General features: G+C 39.1%; 1 protein-coding gene across 1 annotated transcript; it reads left to right on the top strand.

Moving 5' to 3' along the window:
- Positions 1-410: 410 nt before the first annotated feature.
- BNC1 (basonuclin 1) lies at positions 411-26,487 on the top strand. The gene is made up of 5 exons (XM_034784744.1): positions 411-667; positions 18,246-18,348; positions 18,505-18,740; positions 19,957-21,884; positions 24,732-26,487. The coding sequence occupies exons 1-5, from the start codon at positions 659-661 to the stop codon at positions 25,414-25,416; spliced, it is 2,961 nt and encodes a 986-aa protein (XP_034640635.1). The 5' UTR covers positions 411-658; the 3' UTR covers positions 25,417-26,487.

Below are 26,487 nucleotides of genomic sequence, written 5' to 3'. Positions count from 1 at the left end.
CATTTAAGACCTGCAATTGATAAATAAATAAAAATCCACACTTCCAAGTCTGGGGGGGAAAACCCCTACTATGTTGTGTCAGTGCTAAAAATAAGTAAATTAAAGAATAAATACCTCATAGCTTATTTGCAGATAGTTGTACATTTTTAGAAAAAAAAAAAAGGTAATAGGCCTTAGGTCAGCTGCATTGATTTAATGCCTTTACTTAGGCTGCCAGAGCAGAGGTAGAATCTCCTCACACTGCATTAGGAGTGCCTCAAGCCTCTGTGACTCCTTTTGATCAAATCTCTGTGAAAGATGAGTGTCATGGCCTCTTCAAGCCAGCTGTGAGGGGGCTGCCCTGTGACTGGAGGGACATGCTGGAACACACCACTCTGGGGCATTGAGGTGAGAGCTCGCTGCAGAGGTGAGAGGCAGACACAACTTAGTACTGTAGGTCTGGAGAACACCAAGGGGGAGGATCTTATTTCACTCCCCTGTGCACAGTCTGAGCATACATCAGACCTGGAGGTGCACAGATTCAGACAAGAGTAAAGAGGCGTGTGATGATTCTGCCTTAGTACTTGTACAGACAGGAGTGTTTCCAGTACTTCTTTGTACAACTCGCTGAGGGAATGGGAACCTGTTTTATAGCTCTGGAAACATATGCACAGTAAGAATGTCTGAGGTAAGGAAAGTTCTTTGCAGTTGTATATGAATGCATATTTTCACTGTACAACTTCTACTTGTGACTATGTACTGTGGAAACTCGAAAATCTGTGGTGGTGTTGATTTGGATAATGGCTTTAGTGATTCTTAAACTGTTCTCTCCGTTTCTGCCATAATTACTAAAAGAAACTATGCAAGTGTTAGGCTAGATTATTTACAAAATCCTGTTATTCTACCTGAAATACATAGTGAACAGCTCTATGGCTCTATGAAAATAAATAATGCAAAATCTTAAGAAGGCTGTAATAAAACAGAACCATTGCTTGGATAATTGTTTTCCTATTGAAGTAGTGGCATCCGTAAATCATAAATACTTAAGAATGTTTAATTGTACAAGTCCTGAATATACATTAATAGCAATAAAATCTGTGATTTGCGACTTAAATGTATTCTGAGCCAAGTGCTTTAAGCAAATACATTATCATTATTATGATGTATATATGCACTGGAGACCAGACAACAATATCATTTCACTATGAAGTTCTAGTGGAATTAGCACAAAGTGGAGGCTAATGTATGCCCTTTATATACAAATCACTGCTCACTATTCAACATCCAGAAAAATAAGGCAGTAATCTTTTTCTTAGAGATCCAGTCTGCATGTCTGTATTTCAGTTTTTACTTTCAAGTAATTAGGAGGCTTACGTAGTGAATCAGAATTTAAGACACTCATTTTATTTCTTACGATTTTTCGCCATGAAGAAAAATAAATATGGCATTAACTGTCAGCTTAACCCAGTGCTATTTTGGTAGATGTGTTTAAAGAAAAAGCATTTTACTTTCTGCTCTATTAATTGGTCAAGTACCCTAGCCTCCAGTTTAACAAATGCTTGTTTTAAAAATGAAGAGTCGGCGTATTGCTAACCCATGGAGAGGGTTTCTGATCTATACAGACTATGGTTTATCCTGTTTTAAAATGCTGAGGGTAATAAATGACAGATGCTTTTAAAAAATGGTTCTTCTAGACTGGATAATTTAGGAACTCATGGATGATTGTGATTTTGGGGTTTGAGAGGAAGAGGGAAAGAGAAAAAAGTAACAATTTTTCATTGTTTTAATTTAAAACAAATCATTTGAAAGGCAGCTAGCACTTAAATTGCACAGCTGATCTGGAGTGGTAGACTGTGCTGTGTTCATTTGGTTGAGTTTGCAGTTCAAGTGTTTTATAAATCCCTTTAAACAAAATCATGTAACTACTTGGCTTCTTGAACCTCAGGAGCTGATTGTTTGTCTTATCTTTTGGTGAGCTAGCTCTGTGTTATGTTGCAAAACCTTCAGGCATGTTGTGTTTCTTCGTGTTCCTGCAGTCTGCAAGTGAAGTCAGCTTCATTAGTTTCATGATGGCACATCAGTGCATGGCTGGTGTTGCCGCTTCCTTCAAGCTAGTCCTGAAGCATGATCTGGGTTGCCTTGGTTTGGATAAGCTTGTAAGGATTTGTCAGCCAGATGTGACAAGATTGTCAAGAGGCAAGTAAAGAAGGAGATCTGATATTAATCAGTGCATAGCTTGGAGCCAAACTTTCTCAAATGCAGTGTAGTAACATGTTCTTCTCATTTACTGCTTCTCTTTGTGGCTATGGAACTGCCACTGTCTGAGTTTGACGGTTAAAGGGGATGCCAGCTAATAGCCTTTAATTGTAAGGATAAAATTCTAGGTGGAAAAAAGATCATACGTTTCTATTTTTAACTTCTTTTCAAAAATATAGTTCAGCATACTGAAAAAATACATAGGTACTTGATTCTGGTAAAATCTTAATATTTCTATAGTCAGATTTTTAAAATATTGAAACTGGGGTTCAGTTCCAAACATTCAGGGAACATGACTTGGAACATGACTCAGGGAGCCCCAATGTTATTTCTGGTTCCAGTGTGATGAAGGCTGCCAGGGATATTTTTAATTGCTGAGAATAATGTGTGTTGTTTTTCTTTATTTTAGTGATGGTGACAGAAAGAGAACAGTATATGCTGAAGAATGCTCCCCCCACCCATTTTTTTTTCCAGCTGAAAAGGATCATTAGTACATTTAATTGACTTTCAAAGAGCATACCCCATATTATTACGTTGTCTGTATACCACTAGGTTTATAAAGCCATTAAGTTTTCCCTACCAAACACTATAATTCTGCATTTTGGTTAGAATTAATCTTTGGTATTAGTGAACAGATACAGTATTTCATAAACAGAGTTATATTTTAGCAATAGGTGAACAGATGTGAAAGGCATTTCTAATCCTATACATGAGGAAATTCTTTTTTTTCCCCTTGAAGACCCCAAATAAAACTCCTAGGAACACTAACCGTGACAAGAATGTTTAATTGTTTTCCAAATTCTTTAATCTATAGCACCTTCCCTTCTTGCACTTTTCCTTCATATCTTAACAAGAATGATAAACGCAAATACATACATACCCACGGGAAATGTGCATCTTTAAAATAACATAGAAAAGTTTTCTGCAAGTTTTGGGCCACATTCTGCACTCACTGAAAATTGAGGTGAAATCTTACCCTACTCCAGCAAGAACAGGTTTGGGCCTTTTGGTAGGGTGACCAGATGTCCCATTTTTAAAGGGACAGTCCTGTTTTGGGGGACTTTTTCTTATATAGGCGCCTATTACCCCCACACCCTGTCCCATTTTTTCACAGTTGCAATCTGGTCACCCTACCTTTTGGTACCAAATGTCCTAAATAAAGCAAATTTGTACCCTCAGTAAAACTGAACAATATTATAAAAAATCTGTTCATACAAGTGTATTATTTCATTTCCAATCAGATAATCCACAAATTAAGGTGATATTTTCAGCAATAAAATAGCAGTATTTCATCTAAATAAAATTAAGAGTGCATCATATGCAAGCAGATCTCAGTTCTTTTTATTTTAAAACATGGTTTCTGCAACATGCTTTATTTTAAAAAAAGTAGTTTTTATATATTCTGGTATATGGTAAATGTTGCCATGCAGTCAACAAGCTGAAATTCAGGACTGAATCTTGAAGTCCTTACTCAGGCAAAACACCCAGTAAGTAAGGACTGCAGTTTGGTCCTTTGGGCCTTATCCTGTTCTAATTAGCTGCTTGGTGCAGGTTCAGGTCCTCTATTTCTGTTAGGTTCTCTCTCTGCAGCCACCATTTTTGTCCTAGCAAGTGCAAGAGGTAAGATAGTAAAACAACTTTCATTGCCGCCCCCTCTGTTTTTAATTGCCCATAACTGCCTCCAAAATTTTTTCTCTTGGGACTAAAACTTTCCATGCTCAGGCTCTGCCCATAGATGAATTTTTGGGGGAGGGAAGAAATCTCCATAGATATTTTAGAGTTATGAACAGTGACCTGGATAATGAACAAATGGTCACACTTTAACGCTTCAAATTTCACATGTGGCTAGCCCACAATGAGAAATAGTCACTGTGTGTATTTGAAAATAGGTATTAAATTACAGTGTTAGAAGTCATTTTAAAATTGGTTATTCATGCTGAGGGAAAAATTACTTATTTTTAAATTGTTTATCTGCCTGCAGTGGTGTGGATTTGCATAAAATATTGCGTAAATTTGTAGTATCATAGACTGTATCTTGTGTGTGTACAGGCAGTGTGATTGAGTTTAAAAATTATGGAATTGTGTAAAGTAAAATTGTGTAACAGTCTATTGCAGAGTATGTTAGTGTTTATTCCTTTTTAAAAATATAAATATTTAAAAGAATGGGAAAAAAATTAAATGCGAAAAATTAAGTCCATATAACATTATGGCTGCAGACTTAAACAGCGAAGTGAAGAGAGGAAAAAGTTAAGATTATCTTTGCAACATTAACTCACCTACATTGCTCATCTATAGAACTTTTTAATATTGGTAGAACTGTTACCATACGTTTTCAAGTGGGCATTTATGTGCAATGTGCGTAACTTAATGTTGTTTATATTTTTTTCGTTTCCTAACTATTGTGTGTAAATTTGAAACGTTAAATTTGTGTTAGCCTAGGGTTTTGGTTTTGTTTAATTAAACTTTAGTGGCTCTCTAGCTTCAATGTAACATGGTGTTGTGTATGTATGTATGCAGGGTACACATAAATATGTACAAACAGTATATGTGCAACATCCTATATATAACATTAAATGAGACGCAATCGGGTTTATTTTAATAATTTTCACATAGTTCAAATTCAATGACCTGTCCCTCCCTCAGAATCCTTAACTAAAAACATTGCTTTTAAACAGCTGTGGTTTGTCAAATGAGTATGCAGTGATCTATTATTCATTGTTGAATATATAGTGGGAAATTTTCCTATGCTACCAGAAATAGGTTGCCTTATAAATTTACTTTAAAAGAAACTTCTCTGCTTCATGTAATGGGTATTAAATAATCCCTTAAATTTTGCAGGGTATTACAGTCTATACATTCCTGCATTGTGGGCAGTTATGTAATGGTGCATTGTAACATTATTACTGATTCAGTATGTATGAAAATAATTTCAATTTGGTTGTAGGGTCAAGCTTAAATAATACCCATGAGATGATGACACCTGAGACAGTTTCTAGCCCTAATTCCCACTTCTCTTTGTTCTATGTTAATTGGATAATAAAAAAGTATATGAATCTTTTTCCTGGTTTGAGAAAACAATCGTTAAATGCACACCTGTTGTTTATAAATATGTAAGATTAATTGCAAAGATCGTGTATCTATAAACGTGTTGTCTAACGGCAAATTTGGGCTTTACTGGTCAATGTGTTTTGCTTTAAAAGTACCCATTTTGTGTGTGTGTGTGTGTGTGTGTGTGTGTGTGTGTGTGTGTGCACGCTTTCTTTTGTCTTAGTAGTTATTTTGACAGTGGCCATTAACAGAAGTTGCCTTGAGGGGCCCTGGAGGGTAAATGACTTGCATGAGGAGTGTTTTGCATCCCACAAGTTATGTTATCATTTAGGTCTGGCCTTCTGGTATGTTACCTTTTTGAGAAACTCCTCCATTCGCTTTCTCTCCCAGTTGCACTGTCTGAGGCTCTCAGTCCTAGACACCTATCTGTCAGCTCCTAACGTTGCTGTTAAGCAAGACTGAATGCTTGCATTACATTTTGAAAAAGTCTTTACTTTGTATAATCCTCTATCGTGGACATTTGCTTTCAATGCAGTGTTTTATCAGGAGAAGTTTTTAACTAAGTGACTGTGTATGGACTATAGGCCCATAAGTCTAAGGTCCATTCCAGCCCTTGAAGTTAATGCATGTGGGTGGTTTGACTGAGTAGAGTCATCAATATTGGGCAGAAAACATACATAGACAGTACTAATTCCGTCTTGAACTGGACTTCCTTTGGATCCTCAATTTTATGGGCACAAAATATCGCAGAGACAATTTAAGCATTTAGGTATCTAAGTATCAATTTTTACCCACAAGTGAGATAGTTGGGGTCAAATTCAGCACTGACGTATATCTTGTTCATGTCAACAAAAAGCAATGGGATAGCATCAGATGTAAATCAGAACTTGGTCTGTAGACATTCAAATTATAGAAATTGTACCTCCATATACTTGTATCCTCAAATTGTTGGTGTACAAAGAGAAGTCAGGTTTGATATCTGACTCTAAATACAAAATATTGTCTATAGTTGAATGCATACACTAGGGATCCAGATAATTAACTGTGTTTTCTGCAGTCTTCTTTTATAAAGTATACTCAGAACAGGAAACATTGTGAATGAAAGGTGTATGCCTATGAGGTGTAATCTCCCAACAATCCACATTTATGCCGAGTTTAGTGATGTCACAAGACTGGCCAAAATTTTCAAACTTGAATGCCTTAAGTTAGACTCCCAAATCCATAGTGAGCTTTTTGCTCAGATTTTCAAAGGTGCTGAGCAGCTGGTGCTCCTTTTGACTTTAGTGGGCGCTTGGCTGCTCAGCACCTCTGAAATCGCGGTCATTTATTTAGGAGCTTAATCCTGGATTTAGGAACCCATGTGTCAGCATCCAGGTATGACCATATTTGTGTGTAAGTGGGATTTTCAAAGGCACTCTGCTGTCATTGAAGTCAGGGGTTGAAGTTGCATGTGCTTCATGGCCTGCCTCTGGTTTGGGGAAGAGGAGTCTATCCCATCCCTGTCCTACATGCTGGTCTCTTGCATAAAGCCCTTTGCACAGGGACCAGAATTTCACTGAACCCTTTTGCTACTGAGGAATGTGCAGAAATTACCTGCATCAGCTGGAAGTAATATTCATAGAAGTTCAATATGTAATAAAGCTCTTGGGTCATGCAATCCATCCTAGTGTCCTTGTAAAAATGTTTTCCATTCATAAAGAATATTACTCAAAAGTTGCATATGTTCAAAATATCCATGTGTATATTCTCAGGACAAAACACTATAAAACTTGTTCACTGGCTAATTTATATTACTCTGTCTTCTTTTTATTAGAAGAAAAGTACTCATTTTGCATTGATGATACATTTTTTGTGAGCTCTTAAAGGGTCCATGCTTGAGATGTACTCTCAGTTTATCATAATATCTCCCAGGAGAGAGATTTTGTTTATAAAACAAAAAGATAATGTGTCAAATCTTGCAGGGCTTTAGAACCTCAGCATTTGAACCAATATAAATAGAAAATTTAAGGATTCTTTTCCTGCAGTGAAAATAGCTTCATTTATTTTAGTCTAAATATTCTTCAGCATAGTGGTGAACCTAAATACAACAACATGATACCAGTGCATGAATATTACAATTTGAAATAGACAAGCATATTTGTGTTGGATATAAACACACCATGAACTGAAAACTGATTTAAGTGCAGAGATTTTCAGAGCGGTTTAGAAGATTATCATTAAGGGAGGATATGTGGCTAAATTCCAGGCATTGTTCTGAAAATCTCAACCAAGGACCTAGAAAAGAAGTATAATAAACACTGAGTGTCCAGGGGAGTACCACAGAGCAATATATGAAGTCTGGTCTTAATTAATAGACCAGGTCCTCAGCTTGTGTAAATCAGCATAACACCATGGACTTTCTGGAGATATGCCAATTTACATCAGCTGAGAATCTGGCCCATTCCTTTAATTCCTGCAGCCATCTCAAAATCCGTTAATTAATGATCTAGAAGAGGGACTCAAAATCTTTTTGATTCTTTCTCCTGTATAGAAAGGCTTCAGCCATCCTGTCTGGGAGCAACAAGAATAGCATGTGACTTAGGTGACCAGTCACACACTATAAATAGTAAGTGGTCAATGACATACATTGAGCAAATATTTCACAAACAACCCCTGGGCTGCAATACAAGGTAAAATTCACCCCTGTGCAGAGGACCAGCACAAGACCTATATACCACTTAAAGTGTACATGAGAACAGTACATGGTCCTCATTCTGGCCTACTTCACAGAGGCCAGTTTCACACAAAGTGTTGACTGAATAATATGCAATAAGTTGAACTACTAAAGTCTGTTCTCAGATGGTTAACAAATAGAAAATGGGTGAATTTAATCTATTCACATTACTCCCTACAAAGAGTTTGTCCAATTCTAGGCATAAGTTTATAATGTGATATGGCAGTTTTGGGCTCTGTAGAAAAATCATCATGTAAGAAAGCAGGGAAATTATAGTCCTGGCTTTTTGTGACAACGCCTAGACTATTGTGGTCAATTATGATAAAATGCAGGAAGCTTAGCAGAGCGACAAAAATTAAGTGCTGGAGGAAAGATTGCAAAAATTAAATATATACAGCTTGAATAAGAGCAGATAAGATAGAACTCTACAAATATGAGGATATTAATTATCTGGGAGGAGCACGGTTACTAGGGTAATAACAAGGAGGTATAGGTAACACAAGAAAAATGGAGGTTGAGTATTTGTAAAAGCTTTCTGACCGTGAGATCTATCAATCTGTGAAATTGTTTCCCAGGAGAAGTGGTGGAAGCCTCACCCTCATTGCTTGGCAAAATTAAAACTGGACAAGACAAAGCTTTGGAAAATGTGCTGTAGGTGTACGAAACCGTCCTGCACTGGCAAGAAGAGGGGCTAAATAACTTAATAGGGCTGTGCTTGTCTCTAATTTCAATGATTGTCCAAAGTGAGTGACATGTAAAAGTAAACGGCTATAAACAGGGGAAGAAAATCAAATTTTTAAACATTTCAATGGTAATAACCTGAGTTATCAGCAACACAGGGAAGGAAAATTAGATAGGAGGCCCAATTTTGGCCTCAGGTCCCCATGTGTAGCTCTCATTTAAATCCATGAGAGAGAGAGGCATCAGATCTGAATCAGAATTGGCCTTTGATTTTGCATTTTACAGTGTTACTTTAAAAGCACACTAGAATGAGTACATCCTTTAATATTGTAAATCGTTTAACAGGTGTAAGCAGGAAAATATTTCCTAATAACCAGGCACACATCCTACTTTTTACAAACCAAAAAAGGGAACCGAATCTCCATGGATCCTTATTATCCAGCTTCTAATATGAAGGTATAAAATCCTTCACATTTTAGCCAAGGGGAGAAGAAAAAGATAATATTTTACCAAATGGTCAACCCATGTCTCTATTGTAAATACCAACCCCTCCTCCACAGGTGCAGATAGGGTGACCAGACAGCAAATGTGAAAACTCGGGACAGGGGGTAGGAGGTAATAGGAGCCTATATAAGAAAAAGACTCCAAAATCGGGACTGTCCCTATAAAATCGGGAGATCTGGTCACCCTAGGTGCAGAGGTCTCTCTAACAACGGAACTGGTGAGGTTCTATTGCACAGAAGTTGGGCAAGTTTCAATTCGCTCCCACATATGATGTGCATCTCCTGTACTCCACAGAGCCCAGCTCCACAGGGGGCTACGTAGATCCAGTGGGATTTTTTCTGGGGGATTGCATTCAGTGGCTTGAAGACCCTACATAGGGTGCACGGAGGACTGGATCTGAAATTCACATTTCACATACAGTATTGAAAGTTTCTTTCAGATTAGGTGTAGTTCATACAGAAACCACCAGGACACCTCCCTTTAGACTAAGGGTGAAGCTACTCCTCCATGGCAGCAAAAGACATTGATGGCATGTAAGCAATGGCACTTCATCTGCAACACCATTTTGTTAGTGATCTGGGTGATAAAATAGTGATGACACAGAGCCAAAGTCTAGAGCACCCCAAATATTGGCAAAAAGACCAAAAGTAGCTTTGCAACGTGTAGCTTTATACCAAAGAGAAGATCTCTTTGATGGATGTCCACAGATTCCCTAAGAGGGGAGCAAACCAATGTGTTGTCCTGTGCATTATAGAGATGAACTAGGCTAACCTGTAAGGGAGAATGAGAGATCTCATTCTGCTATTTCTCCCTGTGCCTGCACTAGCAACTGTGACCCAGTGCAGATATCCTGTCTGGTTGGGCTGGGAATCTGTCCCTTAACAATTACAGTTTTTGCACATATTTAATTCCTTTTACTCCAAATCTGAACCTCATTGAACTAGATTCCTTTTAGATTTTAATTCTGAATGTGCAATCAGACTTGAGACAGATGAAAAATCTCCTCTTAGCTACATTCATATACACACTGGTATTTTTTATTCCTATTATTTTTGTGTCATTCTTATTTTAAACTCGCCACTTGCAAGGTGAACTCATAGCCCACAGACAACTAGTATTAATTTCAGGTAACAAATCTTAGGTGTATGCCGAGTATTGGGATGAACTTGTTATCTTGTGCCTCTCTTTAGCTACAGGTTTCAGAGTGGTAGCCATGTTAGTCTGTATCAGCAAAAAGAATGAGGAGTCCTTGTGGTACCTTAGAGACTGTGCCACAAGGACTCCTCATTCTTTAGCTACAGAGGCTGAAAACTGGGATATGAAAAGGGATCTTCAGTGTAACCTCACAAAGCATAATCAAAGCCATGTCACTATCTCAAGAAAGAAAAGTTAGAGGTCATTACATTTAGGTAACCTGTTTTGGCAATGATCTCTGCCTTTTCAATGATTAGTTAGCTAGCTTTTGAGAATTCAGTTTGATAATAAATATATACTTCTTGTGACAATGGCAAAGATGCATTCTTATTAAAAAGCTATGGGCCAGATTCTTGTCTCAGTTGTGCTGATGTAACCAAGATACAAATTTGGCCCCAAATCTTCAATACTAATTTTAAAAGTATCTGTATGGGTGGTGATAGTTCTGGAATGACACGTTTAGGAAAGAGGGAGTAACTGGAAAGCAATGATAATATCCTTGATAAAACCAGAAGACTTTAAACATCTGCTGTATGTTTCTGGAAAATGGAACAAAATATTAAAGATCTGAGTGAAAGGATTACATTTAATTTTTTTTTCCATTTTAAATTCCATCTGCACTTCCAATCCTTTAATTAGGATTCTGAATTTTTACATGTATTAAATGTGGAAAATTATTCTTTTGTTCTACAGAAAGAAATTCTGTGTACATTCTAGTTGGTGGGATAACAAAGCACATCACTCAATTATATATCAAAAATATTCTAAAGCTCTGTAATTATCTGTTTCTTTATAAAAGAATAGCATATTATTATAGATGCTTGGTAACTTGTTTGATCATTAAACCATGTTAACATTAGTTAATTTCGAACTAATCTAAACACAGCTTCCATAAATTTATTTACTAGATTGAATAATGAATGAAAACTTTTGAGATTTTGAATCTCAGTTGAATCATGTTAAAATCTAACTGACCATATTACATTTTGTTCTTCCCTATAGATATTTAGAGGGTTCACAGAAAAGTGTCTAGGGAAAGTTGGAGTGGGTCATTCACATGCAGTGTATTGGTGTGGAGAACTAAAAGGAATTACCTATTGTACACATCCTGAGTAGAAAGTCAGACCAAATATATTGTAAAACTGCCACATTTATTTATATTTTTAACATTTCAAATTAAAGGAAACAACTTGAAAGATCACCTCTCTCTGAAAATGCTGTTCCTAGTGTATTTACAAATAATTCAAAGATGACTATAACTGAAAAAAGTATGTGGTATTTTTCTCTTTTTCATGGGGGTTGTTTGTAATTTTTTTTTTAACATTGGTGCATTTCCCAGCATGCTGAGCATTTATGTATATGGAAGATTGGGGCCTGTCACTGTTCTTTCTCATGGACGTAGGCCTCCTGGTATCAGAGCACGGCATTGCACTGATCTGCACCTCTAGTATCCCCTTTGGCCGCTTACTCTGCCCTGCACCAGCTTGCCCTTAATCTTTGTGTTCTTTGGCCTAGCTGCTCGCTTCTCTACTCTCATCCCCTTCCAGGATATCCAAAGTCCAATGTAATACGTTCCAATCAACCATAAACAGAAAGGTCCTTCTGGCCCTCACCAGGTACAAGGTTGCCATCTTCCCTCTCAGTCCTCCCATCCTGACTTCCCTCACAAGAGCCTTCCTTGCCCCTCATGATTCTCTCCTTGCAGGAGAGTACTGCCTTTTCTGCAGTTCCTCCCCTTACTGAGGTCCTTCAGTCTACTTATAATGTCCAGGTGTCCAGTGAATCATCATCTAGCTGTGCCCTCTCTGGCCAGAAGGCAATCAGCCAAAGCACCCCACAGATGTTGAACGTGTCTCTAATTGGGGGTTTTCTCCCTTCTCTAGCAGGTGATGGGGGAGCCCCATCCCAGAGCCATAATCAGATTCCTTACTGAAAAGCGCCTTTAAACTTCAGCTAGAATGGAGAAAAGCCCTTATAAACCTGATTAAAGAAATGTTTAAAAACAAATTTCAGGCCATGCTATTCAGTTAGTGCACTGTCAGTAACTGGAATGTTAAAAATTTAGTCAGTTTAGAAAATTTTGATTTAAGAGTTGTTCTTTGGTGAGAGACCAATTCATGAGCTAGCCGCATCTAAGCGTGCTTCCAATAATAATCAATATCTGGATTTTTTTTAAAAAATACAGTATTTATTTGGGGGGGGATTTATATTTGCCCTTTTAATTGTTTTTACGAATGTATGTAAGTAGCTATGTCCCTCTTTCTTTGTCCAGTTTTTTTCATTGAAGAAATTTTACATTTTTTATATATATATATATATACACACACACACACACACACACACACACACACACACACACACACACACAATAAAGACAAGAGGACAAGTGAAACAGATACATGCATCATACAGGAAAGGTGCATACAAATCTCTGAAATGCAAAATTAAATGCACTTCAACTATCTTAGTTAACTACATACAAAAAGAATTAAAAACATAAGAACATAAGAAAGGCCGTACCGGGTCAGACCAAAGGTCCATCTAGCCCAGTATCCTGTCTACCGACAGTGGCCAATGCCAGGTGCCCCAGAGGGAGTGAACCTAACAGGCAATGATCAAGTGATCTCTCTCCTGCCATCCATCTCCACCATCTGACAGACTGAGGCTAGGGACACCATTCCTTACCCGTCCTGGCTAATCGCCATTAATGGACTTAACCACCATGAATTTATCCAGTTCTCTTTTAAACTCTGTTACAGTCCTAGCCTTCACAACCTCCTCAGGTAAAGAGTTCCACAAGTTGACTGTGCGCTGCGTGAAGAAGAACTTCCTTTTATTTGTTTTAAACCTGCTGCCTATTAATTTCATTTGATGACCCCTAGTTCTTGTATTATGGGAATAAGTAAATAACTTTTCCTTATCCACTTTCTCCACATCACTCATGATTTTATATACCTCTATCATATCCCCCCTTAGTCTCCTCTTTTCCAAGCTGAAGAGTCCTAGCCTCTTTAATCTCTCCTCATATGGGACCCGTTCCAAACCCTTAATCATTTTAGTTGCCCTTTTCTGAACCTTTTCTAGTGCCAGTATATCTTTTTTGAGATGAGGAGACCACATCTGTACGCAGTATTCGAGATGAGGGCGTACCATCGATTTATATAAGGGCAATAATATATTCGCAGTCTTATTCTCTATCCCCTTTTTAATGATTCCTAACATCTTGTTTGCTTTTTTGACCGCCTCTGCACACTGCGTGGACATTTTCAGAGAACTATCCACGATGACTCCAAGATCTTTTTCCTGACTTGTTGTAGCTAAATTAGCCCCCATCATAATGTATGTATAGTTGGGGTTATTTTTTCCAATGTGCATTACTTTACATTTATCCATATTAAATTTCATTTGCCATTTTGTTGCCCAATCACTTAGTTTTAGAGGTCAGTGGCATACAGAATGCAACAGAGGAAAAAAGAATGTGAAAGCTTGTGAAATAACCTCAATTAACTTTCTATAATGACAGCAATTTTTATTGTACATCTTTCTATTATTCCTCGCAGCAAAAGAAAGTTCCTCTTTTTAACATTGCTTGGAGGGGCTGCCAAAGAAACATTTGTGAAATTCTGATCTAGCTTATGGGACTAACAGAATAGCCTTATGGAAGAACGTGCAATCTATGCAAGTTATAGTATATTATGGCACAATGAGGTAGAAGAATTGAACTACACTTTATAGTTTGATATCTCGTGATGTAAATGAATCATCTGCCTAGCACAATATGCTTTTTTTAGCCTTATAAAAGAAATGTATGGCTTTTTATTGTTCTATTAAAAGATTTCAGCATCCAAGCTAAAATATATCCTGCACTAAAGTGAAGCAATTCACCATGCCTCATGTGTATTTTATGACTTTATAGGGCTCTCAAAACTTTTCTCAAGAATTTAGCATTTTGCAATGGTTTCTTTAAGGGATTAAGCAAAAAATTATTCCGTCGGCTGAATGGCCATGTTGCCACTTGTTCCTTCAAAGGAGAATGACTCTCAGCTTGTAGTCACTACAACCTAGTCATTTGTGTGCACACTAATATTCATCAGATTTCAGATAAATACTGTAGGTACTTAAGCATATGAACTTTAAAATTCTAAATCTAGCGACCAAAGGCACTGTACACTGGAGCGCCCTGGACGTGAACTTCTAAGGTAGGGTTCTCCCCTGCCCTCAGTGAGGCTCAACGGCTGAAGAAATGCTCATGGCAAAGAGCCCCGTTTCATGTCTGACAACCTGAGGTATTTGGTCTCTCCATCCTCTCAATCTGATGGCCATTTATTACTATATATTAATAAATACAGCAAGTTCCAATTTTGCCTAAAGTTTGAAGAAACTGGAACAGTCCCTGAGACCTATTGAATGGCAGATAATACTCAGCATAGCTTGTTGGGAGTAGCTTCTGGCTATTGAGACCATGCAGGAGGAAGATCCACAAATAGCTCCTCCGTGATGAGGTACATCCAAGACCCCAGTCCTGCAAAGGGTTTAGTACATGAGTAGCTTTACTTACATGTCTTTACAGGATTGGGGCTCGAGGTGGAGATGGTGTGTGAAACAGAATTCCCCATGAAAGTGGTTGCTTTTCGGTTTGTATATTTTCTCAGGTGTGAGTCTCCTGAAAAGCAGAAGAAGAAAGGAGAAATGTTTCAAAAGTTCAGCTACTGAATGCCAAACTTATTTGAAGTTCAATATGTTGAAGGAAAACTGCTTTGAATTTTTACCACTATTTTAGAGGGGTACAGAAGAATCCATTCTAAAAGAAGCATTTTCAACTATGAAACTCAGAAAATGTTTCAAAATCTGCATTAATATGAATTGGACAGCTGTGGAATCCCTGGTGATTCCTTTTATGAGAACTGCAACAGGAAATGAAGCCTGAAAGCATTACATACGGTGATAGACCCAGACCAGTTGGGAACAGCAGAGTAGCAGAAGGGAGATATACTGGCCACTGGATAAGTAGTTTTCTGTTCCCTGAGTGACCAGAGCAGGGGCTGCTCCAGTCTAATAGACCACCTGACTCCAATTAACCTGCTAAGAGTCAGGTGAGGCAGTTAAGCACCTGACTCTAATTAAGGCCCCTCTGATGCTAGAAAAAGGCTCACTCCAGTCAAGCCAGGGGGAGCCAGAGAAGAGGAAGTGTGTGTGAGGAACTGGGAGCAAGAGGTGTGCAAGAAGCTGAGAGTGAGTAGGCGTACTGCTGGAGGACTGAGAAGTACAAGCGTTATCAGACATCAGGAGGAAGATCCGGTGGTGAGGACAAAGAAGGTGTTGGGAGGAGGCCATGAGGAAGTAGCCCAGGGAGTTGTAGGTGTCATGCAACTGTACTAGGAGACACTCTAAACAGCTGCAGTCCACAGGGCCGTGGGCTGAAACCCAGAGTAGAGGGTGGGCCCGGGTTCCCCCCATACCTCCCAACTACTGATCAAACACAGGGGGAATTGACCTGGACTATAGCTTCTACCAGAGGGAAAGGGCTCTGGACTGTTTCCTGACCCACAGGGTGAATCTGTGAAGTGAGCAAATCCACCAATAGGCCCAGGACCCGCCAAGGTAGAGGAGGAACTTTGTCACAATACATACAGGAGGGCTAGAATTGGAGTAAGAGACAAGGAGCAAGAAATTTCCATAACTCTTTATAAACAAGATCTTCATTTTTCTGGGATGGAGGGAAAAGGTTGTTTGTTTCTGATTTGGTGTTAAAGAAGCCATACCCCAAAACAAAATCAGAACAGAGTTGCAGAAATTTCTTAAATCTCTTCCTGTTCCCTGTGTCTCTTGCTACAGCTCTTAATGGCCTATTTTGGTGCACATCATTGGGATGACTGTTTTCCTTCTTCATTATTTCATATTAACATTTTTTGTTTTAATATGTGTACCCTCTATTTACTGTACAAGGTGTAATTCAGCCATGTTTTAGATTAGATCCTGTGACTATGAAGTGTTTTATATTCCATTGCACTTTCTGATGCATGAATTCCTTCACGTTAACTCCTCCTTAATAAATATTTCATTTATGTAAAAAGTATATTCAGGACACTAAGTGCTGTACTGAGAATAACAGAGCTAAGAAATACTTGGTCGTACAAATGCTGTACTCTGTAGCAATCCCTGTGGAGATTTAACCAGCACCTCAAAGTTGTCTGTTCACTTCCTGCACAAGATGGGTCTGTAAGGAGGGAAGTATGTATTCCAGGAAACACAGCTGCATTGGCCTGTTGCATATGAGCATCTGAATACTAATTTGGATTTGTATTATAGATGACCCCAGTGAAAGCAAAGTGGTACACCCGTTAAACCATGCAACAGGTTGCTAATCGATCTGCACTTTGTGTTTCATCTATAACCCTTCAAGAATTTCTCTTACATTATCTAATATTAAACATGCCTGCCCAATGTATTGAATACATGGAATAAACAAAATGAAGCCATTCTATTAATGAGGATTTGTAGTACTTATCCTGAACTGCTGTGTTGCTACTCAGAATGGGGTGACGGATTTCCTTTGCCTCTGGGAGAGTACATCCGCCACGTGAATATTGCTAAAACAAACCCTGCCCGGGATAACTTTTATCCCTGGATCTTAAAGATGCTCTGTTGAGCAAATATGTTGCTTATACGATGCACTAGATTGCACTAAATGTCATTAACTTTCTCCTAGAACTGGGTGAAAAGTTTTAGCTGAAACTTTTTTTTTTGCAAAAGATGCAATTACCGTGACACTGAAACTGTTCATGAATTCACTTTAAGTTTCACTGAATTGTTGTGGTTAAAATAAAATTTTTAAACAAAATCTAAAAGCCCCAAACATTTTGTTTTGACATTTTTAAAATGAAATATTTCAATTTGGTTTGAAATAAATGTTCATTTTAAAATTTCCTTTAATTATATAAAACAATAAATATTTTAAATGGTCTAAACCAGTGTTTCCCAAACTTGGGACGCCGCTTGTGTAGGGAAAGCCCTGGCGGGCCAGCCGGTTTGTTTACCTGCCGCATCCGCAGGTCCGACCAATCTTGGCTCCCAGTGGCCACGGTTCGCTGCTCCAGGCCAATGGGACCTGCTGGAAGTGTGGACATACTGGCCGCTGCCTCCAGCAGCTCCCGTTGGCCTGGAGCAGCAAACTGCGGCCCCTGGGAGCCGCAATTGGCCGGACCTGCGGACGCGGCAGGTAAACAAACCGGCCCGGCCCCCTAGGTGCTTTCCCTACACAAGCGGCGTCCCAAGTTTGGGGAACACTGGTCTAAACTAAATGTTTCATTTGACCCTAAATGATTTTTTTTCAAACCAAAAAATCCATGATTGGCCCAGCTGTATTTTCAACAAAATGTCAGGGAATGGAACTTTTATCTCTCTGTGCTCATTTCTCTTTTTAAACTCTGCTGAAAAATCGATTGCAAGCTGCATGTAAGCATAGCATAATTTCCTAATGGATAACAGCAAATTTATTTTAATGGTGCATTTAAGTTATTTATTTGACACACATCTAGGGACAGCACTAGAAGTTCTACTGCTGCTCACCAACCAGCCCCAAACCACCTATGAAAGTGTTGCTGAATATTTTGCTGCTCATAATATTCTGCTGCTTTAGAGGGTGACCCGTAATGCCAGTTCACAGCAGCAGCCCTGTTGACTTTCACAGCTCAGGTGGTAACTGGGCTGTCCACCTAGCTAAATCTATATGTGTATTCATATGTGATCTATATGCATTATCCATATGTATTTTTATACTTCATTTAAAAAGTCTGTATGAATATATAAATTTAGTGTGCATGCTCCAGATGTTGCTTGTTACCAATAAACCTGTTTTGTTAATTTCCAGGTTATCCGATGCACTCTGGTGAACTGTAGTTGTCTGTGTTTCAAACCTGGAAAAATAAACCAACGACAATGTGACCAGTGTCGACATGGTTGGGTAGCGCATGGTAATATTGCTTTTGTAAATCTATCTATCTAGGTTCTTGTATAGCCCTCCTCAGCATAGTATCTCAGCTCTTGGATTTTTTAATGTTCATCACACTCAGTTGTGTATAACTCTTGCCACTCATGTCTTTTCTACTTTGTTTTAATTTTATTTTCAGCCCTAAGCAAATTAAGGATCCCCAACCTGTATCCAACAAGCCAGGTAGAGATAGTACAATCCAATGTGGTCTTTGATATCAGTAGCCTCATGCTGTATGGAACCCAAGCCATTCCTGTCCGCCTTAAAATCCTGCTAGATCGTCTTTTCAGTGTCCTGAAGCAAGAAGAGGTGATACAGATTCTCCATGCACTGGACTGGACACTGCAGGATTATATACGTGGATACGTGCTACAGGTATTGTAGTGAAAGCCTAGTCAATACAGAAAAAATAGTTGACCAAAGTAATAATTTAAAATGTCTTCCAGTTGAATCTTGGTATCCGTGGATCCCATTGAGACATCTATTTTTAATTGAATTCAATGAGGAATTCTGCTTAAAAAGTTGATGGCATGAGATAAAGTCAACTATACACTTGTAAAAATTATGTGGCCCTGGCTCAGTTTTTATTTAGTTTTTACTCAGATAAATATCTATTGACATTGACCACCATAAGGGGAAGGAAGTCAACAGCAGTCTGTCTGAGTAAAGGCTTCAGGAATTGACCCAAAGTATTGCTTAACTATTTTATTTTATTTTATTTTTGTATGGTGGGATAATACATTTACAAGTTAACCTGTCAACATTTAAACACCAGGGCCTATATTCCTCTCCGGTGTAACTCCACTGACTTCAGTGGAGCTACACCAAAGATGAATTTGGCCCTACGTGCTTATACAGATGCTACTGGCTGGAAATTACCTTTTATGTAAAGTAGCATCATGATCTTATATTATGACACAAATCAATATTTAATGGTCTTGATAATCTTGCTTTTTAGTGTTAGGATTAAAAATATGGACTCAATTACCTTGAACCTCTATCAAATGAAAAATTTATGATGTTACGTTCTTCATCTTAGAAACTCTTACATGCACTGAGAAAAATCTCAGTAGGCCATCAAATACATGTTCTGTGATAAAATATTTATTGTAGTTATTGGGAAAAGTTAGGCATAGCTAGAGTTTGAAAGAACTCCAACACTCTAGTGTAATTACAGCTGTGCTCTGTGAACACTGGCGATAGATCAATACAGGTTCATTTGTTCTCTGATCTTAGTTGCTTGGAAGATTATTAAACTTGCAGTGAAAGAATACTTGACTTCAATGTGGAGCTAAATATTGGTCTGATTGCTCCATCTCTGCTCTTTGTACTTACATGTTGCTAACTGTTCAAATTATACGTGTTTTAATTTTTCTGAAAAAAAATAGCTTATTAGACAGTATTACTATTAGTTCAGAAAGAACTAAGATCACCACTGTGTTGAAACTCAAAAGACAATATCACAAAATTGCCATCAAACTGTCTGTAAGTAGAGTAATTTTACAGACTTGCTAGAGAGGATTTCTGAGAAAGGGGAGTCTGAAATATGTTTAAATGAACGTATCACTCTTTTAAATATGTTCTGTTTTAGGATGCTTCAGGAAAGGTGCTGGATCACTGGAGCATAATGACCAATGAAGAAGAACTGGCTACTTTGCAGCAGTTTCTTCGCTTTGGGGAGACTAAATCCATTGTAGAGCTAATGGCAATTCAAGAGAAAGAAGGGCAGTCAATTATAATACCTACAACAACGACTAATTTGGATATTAGGGCATTTATAGAAAGTTGCAATCAAAGAAGTCCTAATCTTTCTTCTTCCATGGACAAAATGAGCTCTACCAACGTTCATCACTTTGAGAACATTGTAAATAATATGGCTTTCATGCTGCCTTTTCAGTTTTTCAGTCCAGTGCCTCCACCTTTGATAGGTTCACCACCAGAAAGACATTTGCTTGAGCAAGGTCAAGACCGCAGCAATGAAACTAAACAAGATGTTCAGATACCATTTTCCGAAAGCAACTTCTTAATTTCCAGTTCTACTTCATTTCAAGTTGAAAATGAGAGGAGCATAAACAGCCCAGATGCCACTACTAAAACAGAAGACGATGCCCCTTTAAGTGATTCTAGCTCACATAATACAATAACAAAGCTTGAAAGGACAGAGTTATCTCCAGAAAATAAAATGAAATCTGTTGAAAAAAATGGCATTGGACCAAGAAAAGGACGAGTTTTCTGCACTGCCTGTGAAAAGACATTTTATGACAAAGGAACTCTGAAGATCCACTATAATGCTGTTCATCTGAAGATCAAACACAAATGCACAATTGAAGGCTGCAATATGGTGTTTAGTTCTTTGCGAAGTCGAAATCGTCATAGCGCAAACCCCAACCCAAGACTCCATATGCCAATGAACAGAAACAACAGAGATAAAGACCTGAGGAACGGTTTGACTATCGCTGGACCTGAAGAAACCAAAAGGACGGACTTTACCATTTTAACCCCAGATAGTAGACCTATTACTAGCTATGTCAGTTCTTGCACAGATTCAAAGGTGCAATCCAGTTTTCCCAGTATTGGACAGAACGGTGTTCTCTTTCCAAACTTAAAGACAGTTCAGCCAGTTCTTCCTTTTTATCGCAGTCCAGTCACACCAGCTGAGCTTGCTAATACCCCAGGCATACTCCCTTCTCTACCTCTCATTTCTTCATCAATACCCGAGCAGCTGGTTGCTAAAGGATTGCCATTTGATGCACTACCCAAGAAAAAATCCCGTAAATCGAGCATGCCCATCAAAATAGAGAAAGAAGCTGTTGAGACAGCTAATGAAAACAGCAACCTTGCCAGCTCGGAAGATGATACACCTCTGCAGGTGGTAAGCGATGGAGAGCTGGAGACCTGTGAGCATAGGATTGAAAAGCAGATGAGTGACAGGGTAGAAAAGCACCCCATTTCAGGTAATTCATGGAAATCTCTCTCTGGGGTAGAGGGCCCAAAATATTTTGATTCTGTCATTGAGCCAAATAACAAATACATCAAGGAAACCGCTGAGAATGAATTGGATCACTCTAAGAGAGAGATTACGCCAGAAGAAAACCAAGCATTAAAAGTAGCTTCTCATGAAATCATGTCTGAAGATCCAGAACAACACAACAGTGATGTTATAAAACCAGTGACTACATCCTCTCTTTATATTAAAGAGCAGTCAAAGCACCGGATTCCTAGTAATGATTGCACTGAATTGCACCACCACTTGCTAACTGGGGGCCTCTTCAGTGCTTTGTCCAACAGGGGTGCTGCCATTCCTTGTTTAGAAGACTCTAAAGATATGGATCATATCAGTCAACATGCACTAGGGATTCAGAAGGCAGAAAGCCGCTTTCATTGTGACATCTGTAAGAAGACATTTAAAAATCCTTACAGTGTAAAAATGCATTATAAAAATGTACATCTGAAAGAAATGCATATTTGCACAGTTGAGGGTTGTAATGCTGCTTTTCCTTCTCGTAGAAGTCGAGACAGGTAAGAAAATTATAAACAAAATTATATTTATTTTACATTCACAATGGGGGCCTAATTTGAAATTTAAATAAGTGTTTGAGGAATATGGAGCTGCAAAGATTTTCTGTGTATCCACCTATAACGGGTATAATAACTTATCAGAATGTTCATAAAATGAAAATCCATTGAAAGAAACATTTTCTTTCCATTAGACTACAAGGTTTTAAATAAAGCCTTGAAAATTTCATAACTGATAAAGATTGGAATAGTTGAAAGAATACTTTAGAATATCAATGAAAAGGCACAAGGTGTGAATGCAACACTTTTCCCGCATATGCACATGTGGTTTCATGGGTTTAATATGTACTTGTGTGTATCTTAGTTTTTGCATTTAAAAAAAACATTATGGGGCCAGCTCATAATAGCTTCACTCAGTTTTCACTCTTTCCTTGCTTTACTCAAGGAAAGTCCCACTGAAGGATTTTAAACCAAGTGGAGAGGGAAAAATAGATAAGGACAACAGGATTTTTCCCTTGAGTTACTACAAAGTTAATATTGCACATTAATGTTTGCATATGCTGACCTTGTAAAGGTGAACATGCAACGTTAACTACCCCTTGTGTGTATGTGTCATGATACTGTCTTTAATAACAAGATCATATAATACTTCATAGATAATGAAATACCATGGGCCCAAGTTACTGCTGGTACTTCTGTTTTATGCCACTGTAAATCCATTGATTTCAGGTCTGATATGCATAAGTTAATAGAGAAACAAGAATTGAAAATGCTCCATACATGCAGCTTTACTGTTGAAAGCCTCCATTTTGTATATTTTACTGAGAAATGGTGGTAACGTTGTTAAAGATTATGAACTTGACTCATTGCATTGGTTCCACTGTTTAACACCACTGTAACTCAGGCTGCAGGCTCTGGTTGTAGAAAGTCTGCCTGGATGGAGCTCATAGTGACACAAGGTACCAGGACTCCATATTCTGCTGGGAGACCTGAAGCCAGTCGATGCAGTCCAGGAAGTGGGCAGAGACAGTCAGGGAGGGATGTGGCCATTACAGTCAGGAGATGCACTGAATTAATCTGCTGCTGGCAGGGTTTCTGTGATGTCCTGTCAAGGAATGAAATCTACTCCCCAGTGGCAGGGTCCCAAGGGAGGGCAGTCAGGAGCGGTGCCAGGGTTTTTGGCGCCCTAGGCGGGGGTCCTTCCGCGCTCCCGGTCTTCGGGGCACTTCGGTGGCGGGTCCCGGAGCGAGTGAAGGACCCGCTGCAGAATTGCCGCCGAAGACCTGGAGCGCAGAAGGACTCCCCGCCGCCAAATTGCCGCCCCCCCCCAAATCCTGGCACCCTCGTCAACCGCCTAGATCACCTAAATGGAAGCGCCGGCCCTGAGGGCAGTGACAGGGCTGCTTCCTCTTTTCCCTGCAGTGAATTCCCTTCCAGTGTAGCTGTGACAACAGGTGGGTGAATGAAGCCCTGTGCTGCAGTTCGTACACAGGTACTGCAAATGCATTTCCACACCATTATATTGCTTTAACTTTAATTCTGCTACCCTCAAGCACCTAGTTTAAAAAGAGAAACCAAATGATCCCACAAGAAAGTTCCTGAACTCCACACAGGACAAGAATTAACTACACCTCCCCTGCAATGCTGTTCTAGCCTGGACCAGGAATGCTATAGTTACAGGGCAGAAAGTTTTCAGCGATAGCCCCCTGTTTTCATGGGCTGATAATGTTCTGAATAATCTATTTTTTTTGGATGAAACTATGCCTGTTGAAAGAATTTTTTTTTCTTGTTAAAGTCTGGATGATGCCCTTGCAGCCATTTTTGGAATTAGATAAGGGTACAAGTAAAAAGAAAAACCCTCTTTTATATATCCAAAATGGCTGAGGTCTGGAAGTTAGCTGGAAGTCAGAGATGAGCAATGACTGCCCGTGTGTGAAGAAAATTGGTTTAGATGGAGCAAAGTGATGCCTGTTTGAAAATTGCACTGTGGATCTAGCAAAACATTCTGTTGAGTGCAGAAGTGACCTCTTCAGGGAGTCACACTGGACAGATGGGTGCAGCTGCAGTAGGGCACATGTTTCATGGTATCAGGCAGCAGTCTTCAGTGACTTGAGCCCTCTATTTTCTGGCTATGGAGCAGGTCCAGGGGCTAGTCTCTTTCACTTCTTTGTCCTGGGGGGAGATAGGTTCAAAGTCCACTGTCTGGCTCATCTAACCCCACCCCATCCACTCCTTGATACCTGAGTCCTGCTAGAAGAGGTTATCTAATCTGTTCTGTAACCCCTCTAAGCCAGCATTAGGTCTAGTATGTGAGTGAAGCATGAAGTAGCCACCAGGGCTGACGAGAGGTGGGGGAAGCCGGTACAAATTACCGGGGCCCGGCGGTCCGGAAGGGGGCCCAGGGCCCAGTTCCCCCTCCTCCCGCCCCCCCATTGCCTTACCAGGGCCCGGCAGTCCAGAAGGGGGTCGGGGTCCGGCTTCCCCGCCTCTCGTCGGCCCTGTCTAGCTGGTTCACCCTTGCTGGGGGCCCCGAAAAAAATTTTCACCAGGGCCCGAACCCGCTCTTGGCGGCCCTGGTAGCCACACCACAGGGGAGTATCTGGGCTGCTGACTTCCATGGAGTTATTCTTGATTCACACAGGTGTACAAGTGAGATCCGAGTCACGCCAAATACCTGTACAGATGTTTGAATTTTCTCCTTTAATCTTATAGTGGCACTTGATTAAACATACACAGTTCACATAGACTACCAAATATTGGTTACTATTTCTTAGTTAATAGTTTTCAAGCAACTGATGTTAGGTATTGATGAAAAAATCATTTTTGCTAAGCTTCTCTTTGTTCTTCTAGACATAGTTCAAATTTAAATCTTCATCATAAGCTTCTGACCAAAGATACACTGGAATTCAAGGACAACTATTTCAATGCAACATACCTCTTGAAAGACATGGCTAAGGAGGTTTGTCAAGATGTGTCTTTAAAACAACATGTTGGACAGACTTCTGTAATCTTCAAAGGAATGAACAGAACAGGCAGCTTGGTTTTTCCACTGAGCAAAATCAGAGAACCCTGTTCTGAGAATTATGGATATGATCCAATGAATGATGGTGCTGTTCTGGATTTAAGCACTACTTCCAGCATTAAGTCTGAGAGCAGTGCACATTCCTCTTGGGATTCTGATGGAGGCAGCGAAGAATGCATCATGCCTTTGGATGATAGTGATGAAAGTTGTGAAGGGCCAAGCCTAATACCGAATGAAGAGCTCTACCCGGACTGTACTGTAATTGAGAAGGCTAATCAAAGCTTTACAAATTTACCTTCCAGTTTGCCAATAACTTGTCATATATGCCAAAAAAATTACAGTAATAAAGGAACCTTCAGGGCCCATTACAAAACTGTGCATCTCCGCCAGCTCCACAAATGTAAAGTCCCAGGTTGCAACACAATGTTTTCATCTGTCCGCAGTCGAAACAGGCATAGTCAGAATCCCAACTTGCACAGAAGTCTGACCAGATCACCAAATAGCCTCCAGTAACAACGTACTAATCTCAATTGACTTTTTGCTAAGCGTAAATCATTTCAGATAAGAAAGAGTTGGAAAGATTTTTAAACAAAACAAAAAAAACAACCTCATTTGATGCTGGGTCCATTTAACATATGGGGTCAAATTCTGCTCTCACTTATACGGATGCTTTCCTACAGCTTCACTGAGCAAAATGTGGTGCCATCATTTTTAAACCATTATTTTGTTTGACGTTAAATAACAGAAACTTCTTTAAGGAAAAGAAAGCAGTATTGGCATTGGGGTGAATGTGGCACCGTTAACTGAAGTCTTTTTGACAGTTTGCAAAGTATTATTCACTTACAGTACGAAGTTTCAAAGGAGAAACCTCCATCCCATTGGATCCTGTTATGTTTACATGTTAAATGGGAGTAGTATTCTAGGATGTCAATAAAGATGGGGGCGTCCTTTGGTTGGGTTGGGGGTTTGGGGACTGTCATTTTATTCCTGAGGCCATTGTCAGAGGCTCACTTGCAGTATTAAATAAATTATGGTGTTTTCAGTTTAGTTTTCACTGAATTTCAAAAGCCAAAATACAAATTTAGGAGAATGTAGGATGATGCAAATTCTCCACAAATTCTGCAGTCCTTACTCCTTAATTTCAATGGGAATTTTACTTGGATAAAGACTGCAGGATTCTGGCCCTTTGAGAATAGACCAGAACTAGATTTAAAACGAAATATTCCTTTCCATGCAAGAGGGTCTCTTGGTTAAATCTGAGAGATCATGACATGTATCAGCAGAAGACAGCTAAGCATGTTGGTTCCAGAACTACAGCAAACATCCCAGAGGTAGAAAAAAGTAAATACTATATTTTAAATGCATTTTTTTACCTCTACTTTCACGAAAAGTGGAATACTTGGGGGGAAATCCCCCAAATTATTCATAATTTTAAAGGTATAGTTTCAAACCTGTGGGTAGGGTGACCAGACGTCCCAATATTTAGGGGTTTGTCCCATGTCCCGACTGATCTTTGGTCCCGATATTTTGCGGTATTCCTTTTTTTCTTTTTTCTTTTTTCTTTTTTTTTTTTTTGCTCTGCTG

The sequence above is a fragment of the Trachemys scripta genome, chromosome 10, assembly GCF_013100865.1.
Source record: "Trachemys scripta elegans isolate TJP31775 chromosome 10, CAS_Tse_1.0, whole genome shotgun sequence".
Taxonomy (NCBI): Eukaryota; Metazoa; Chordata; order Testudines; family Emydidae; genus Trachemys; species Trachemys scripta.
The sequence above is the reverse complement of the archived record's forward strand: the minus strand, read 5'-3'. Positions and strand labels throughout refer to the sequence as shown.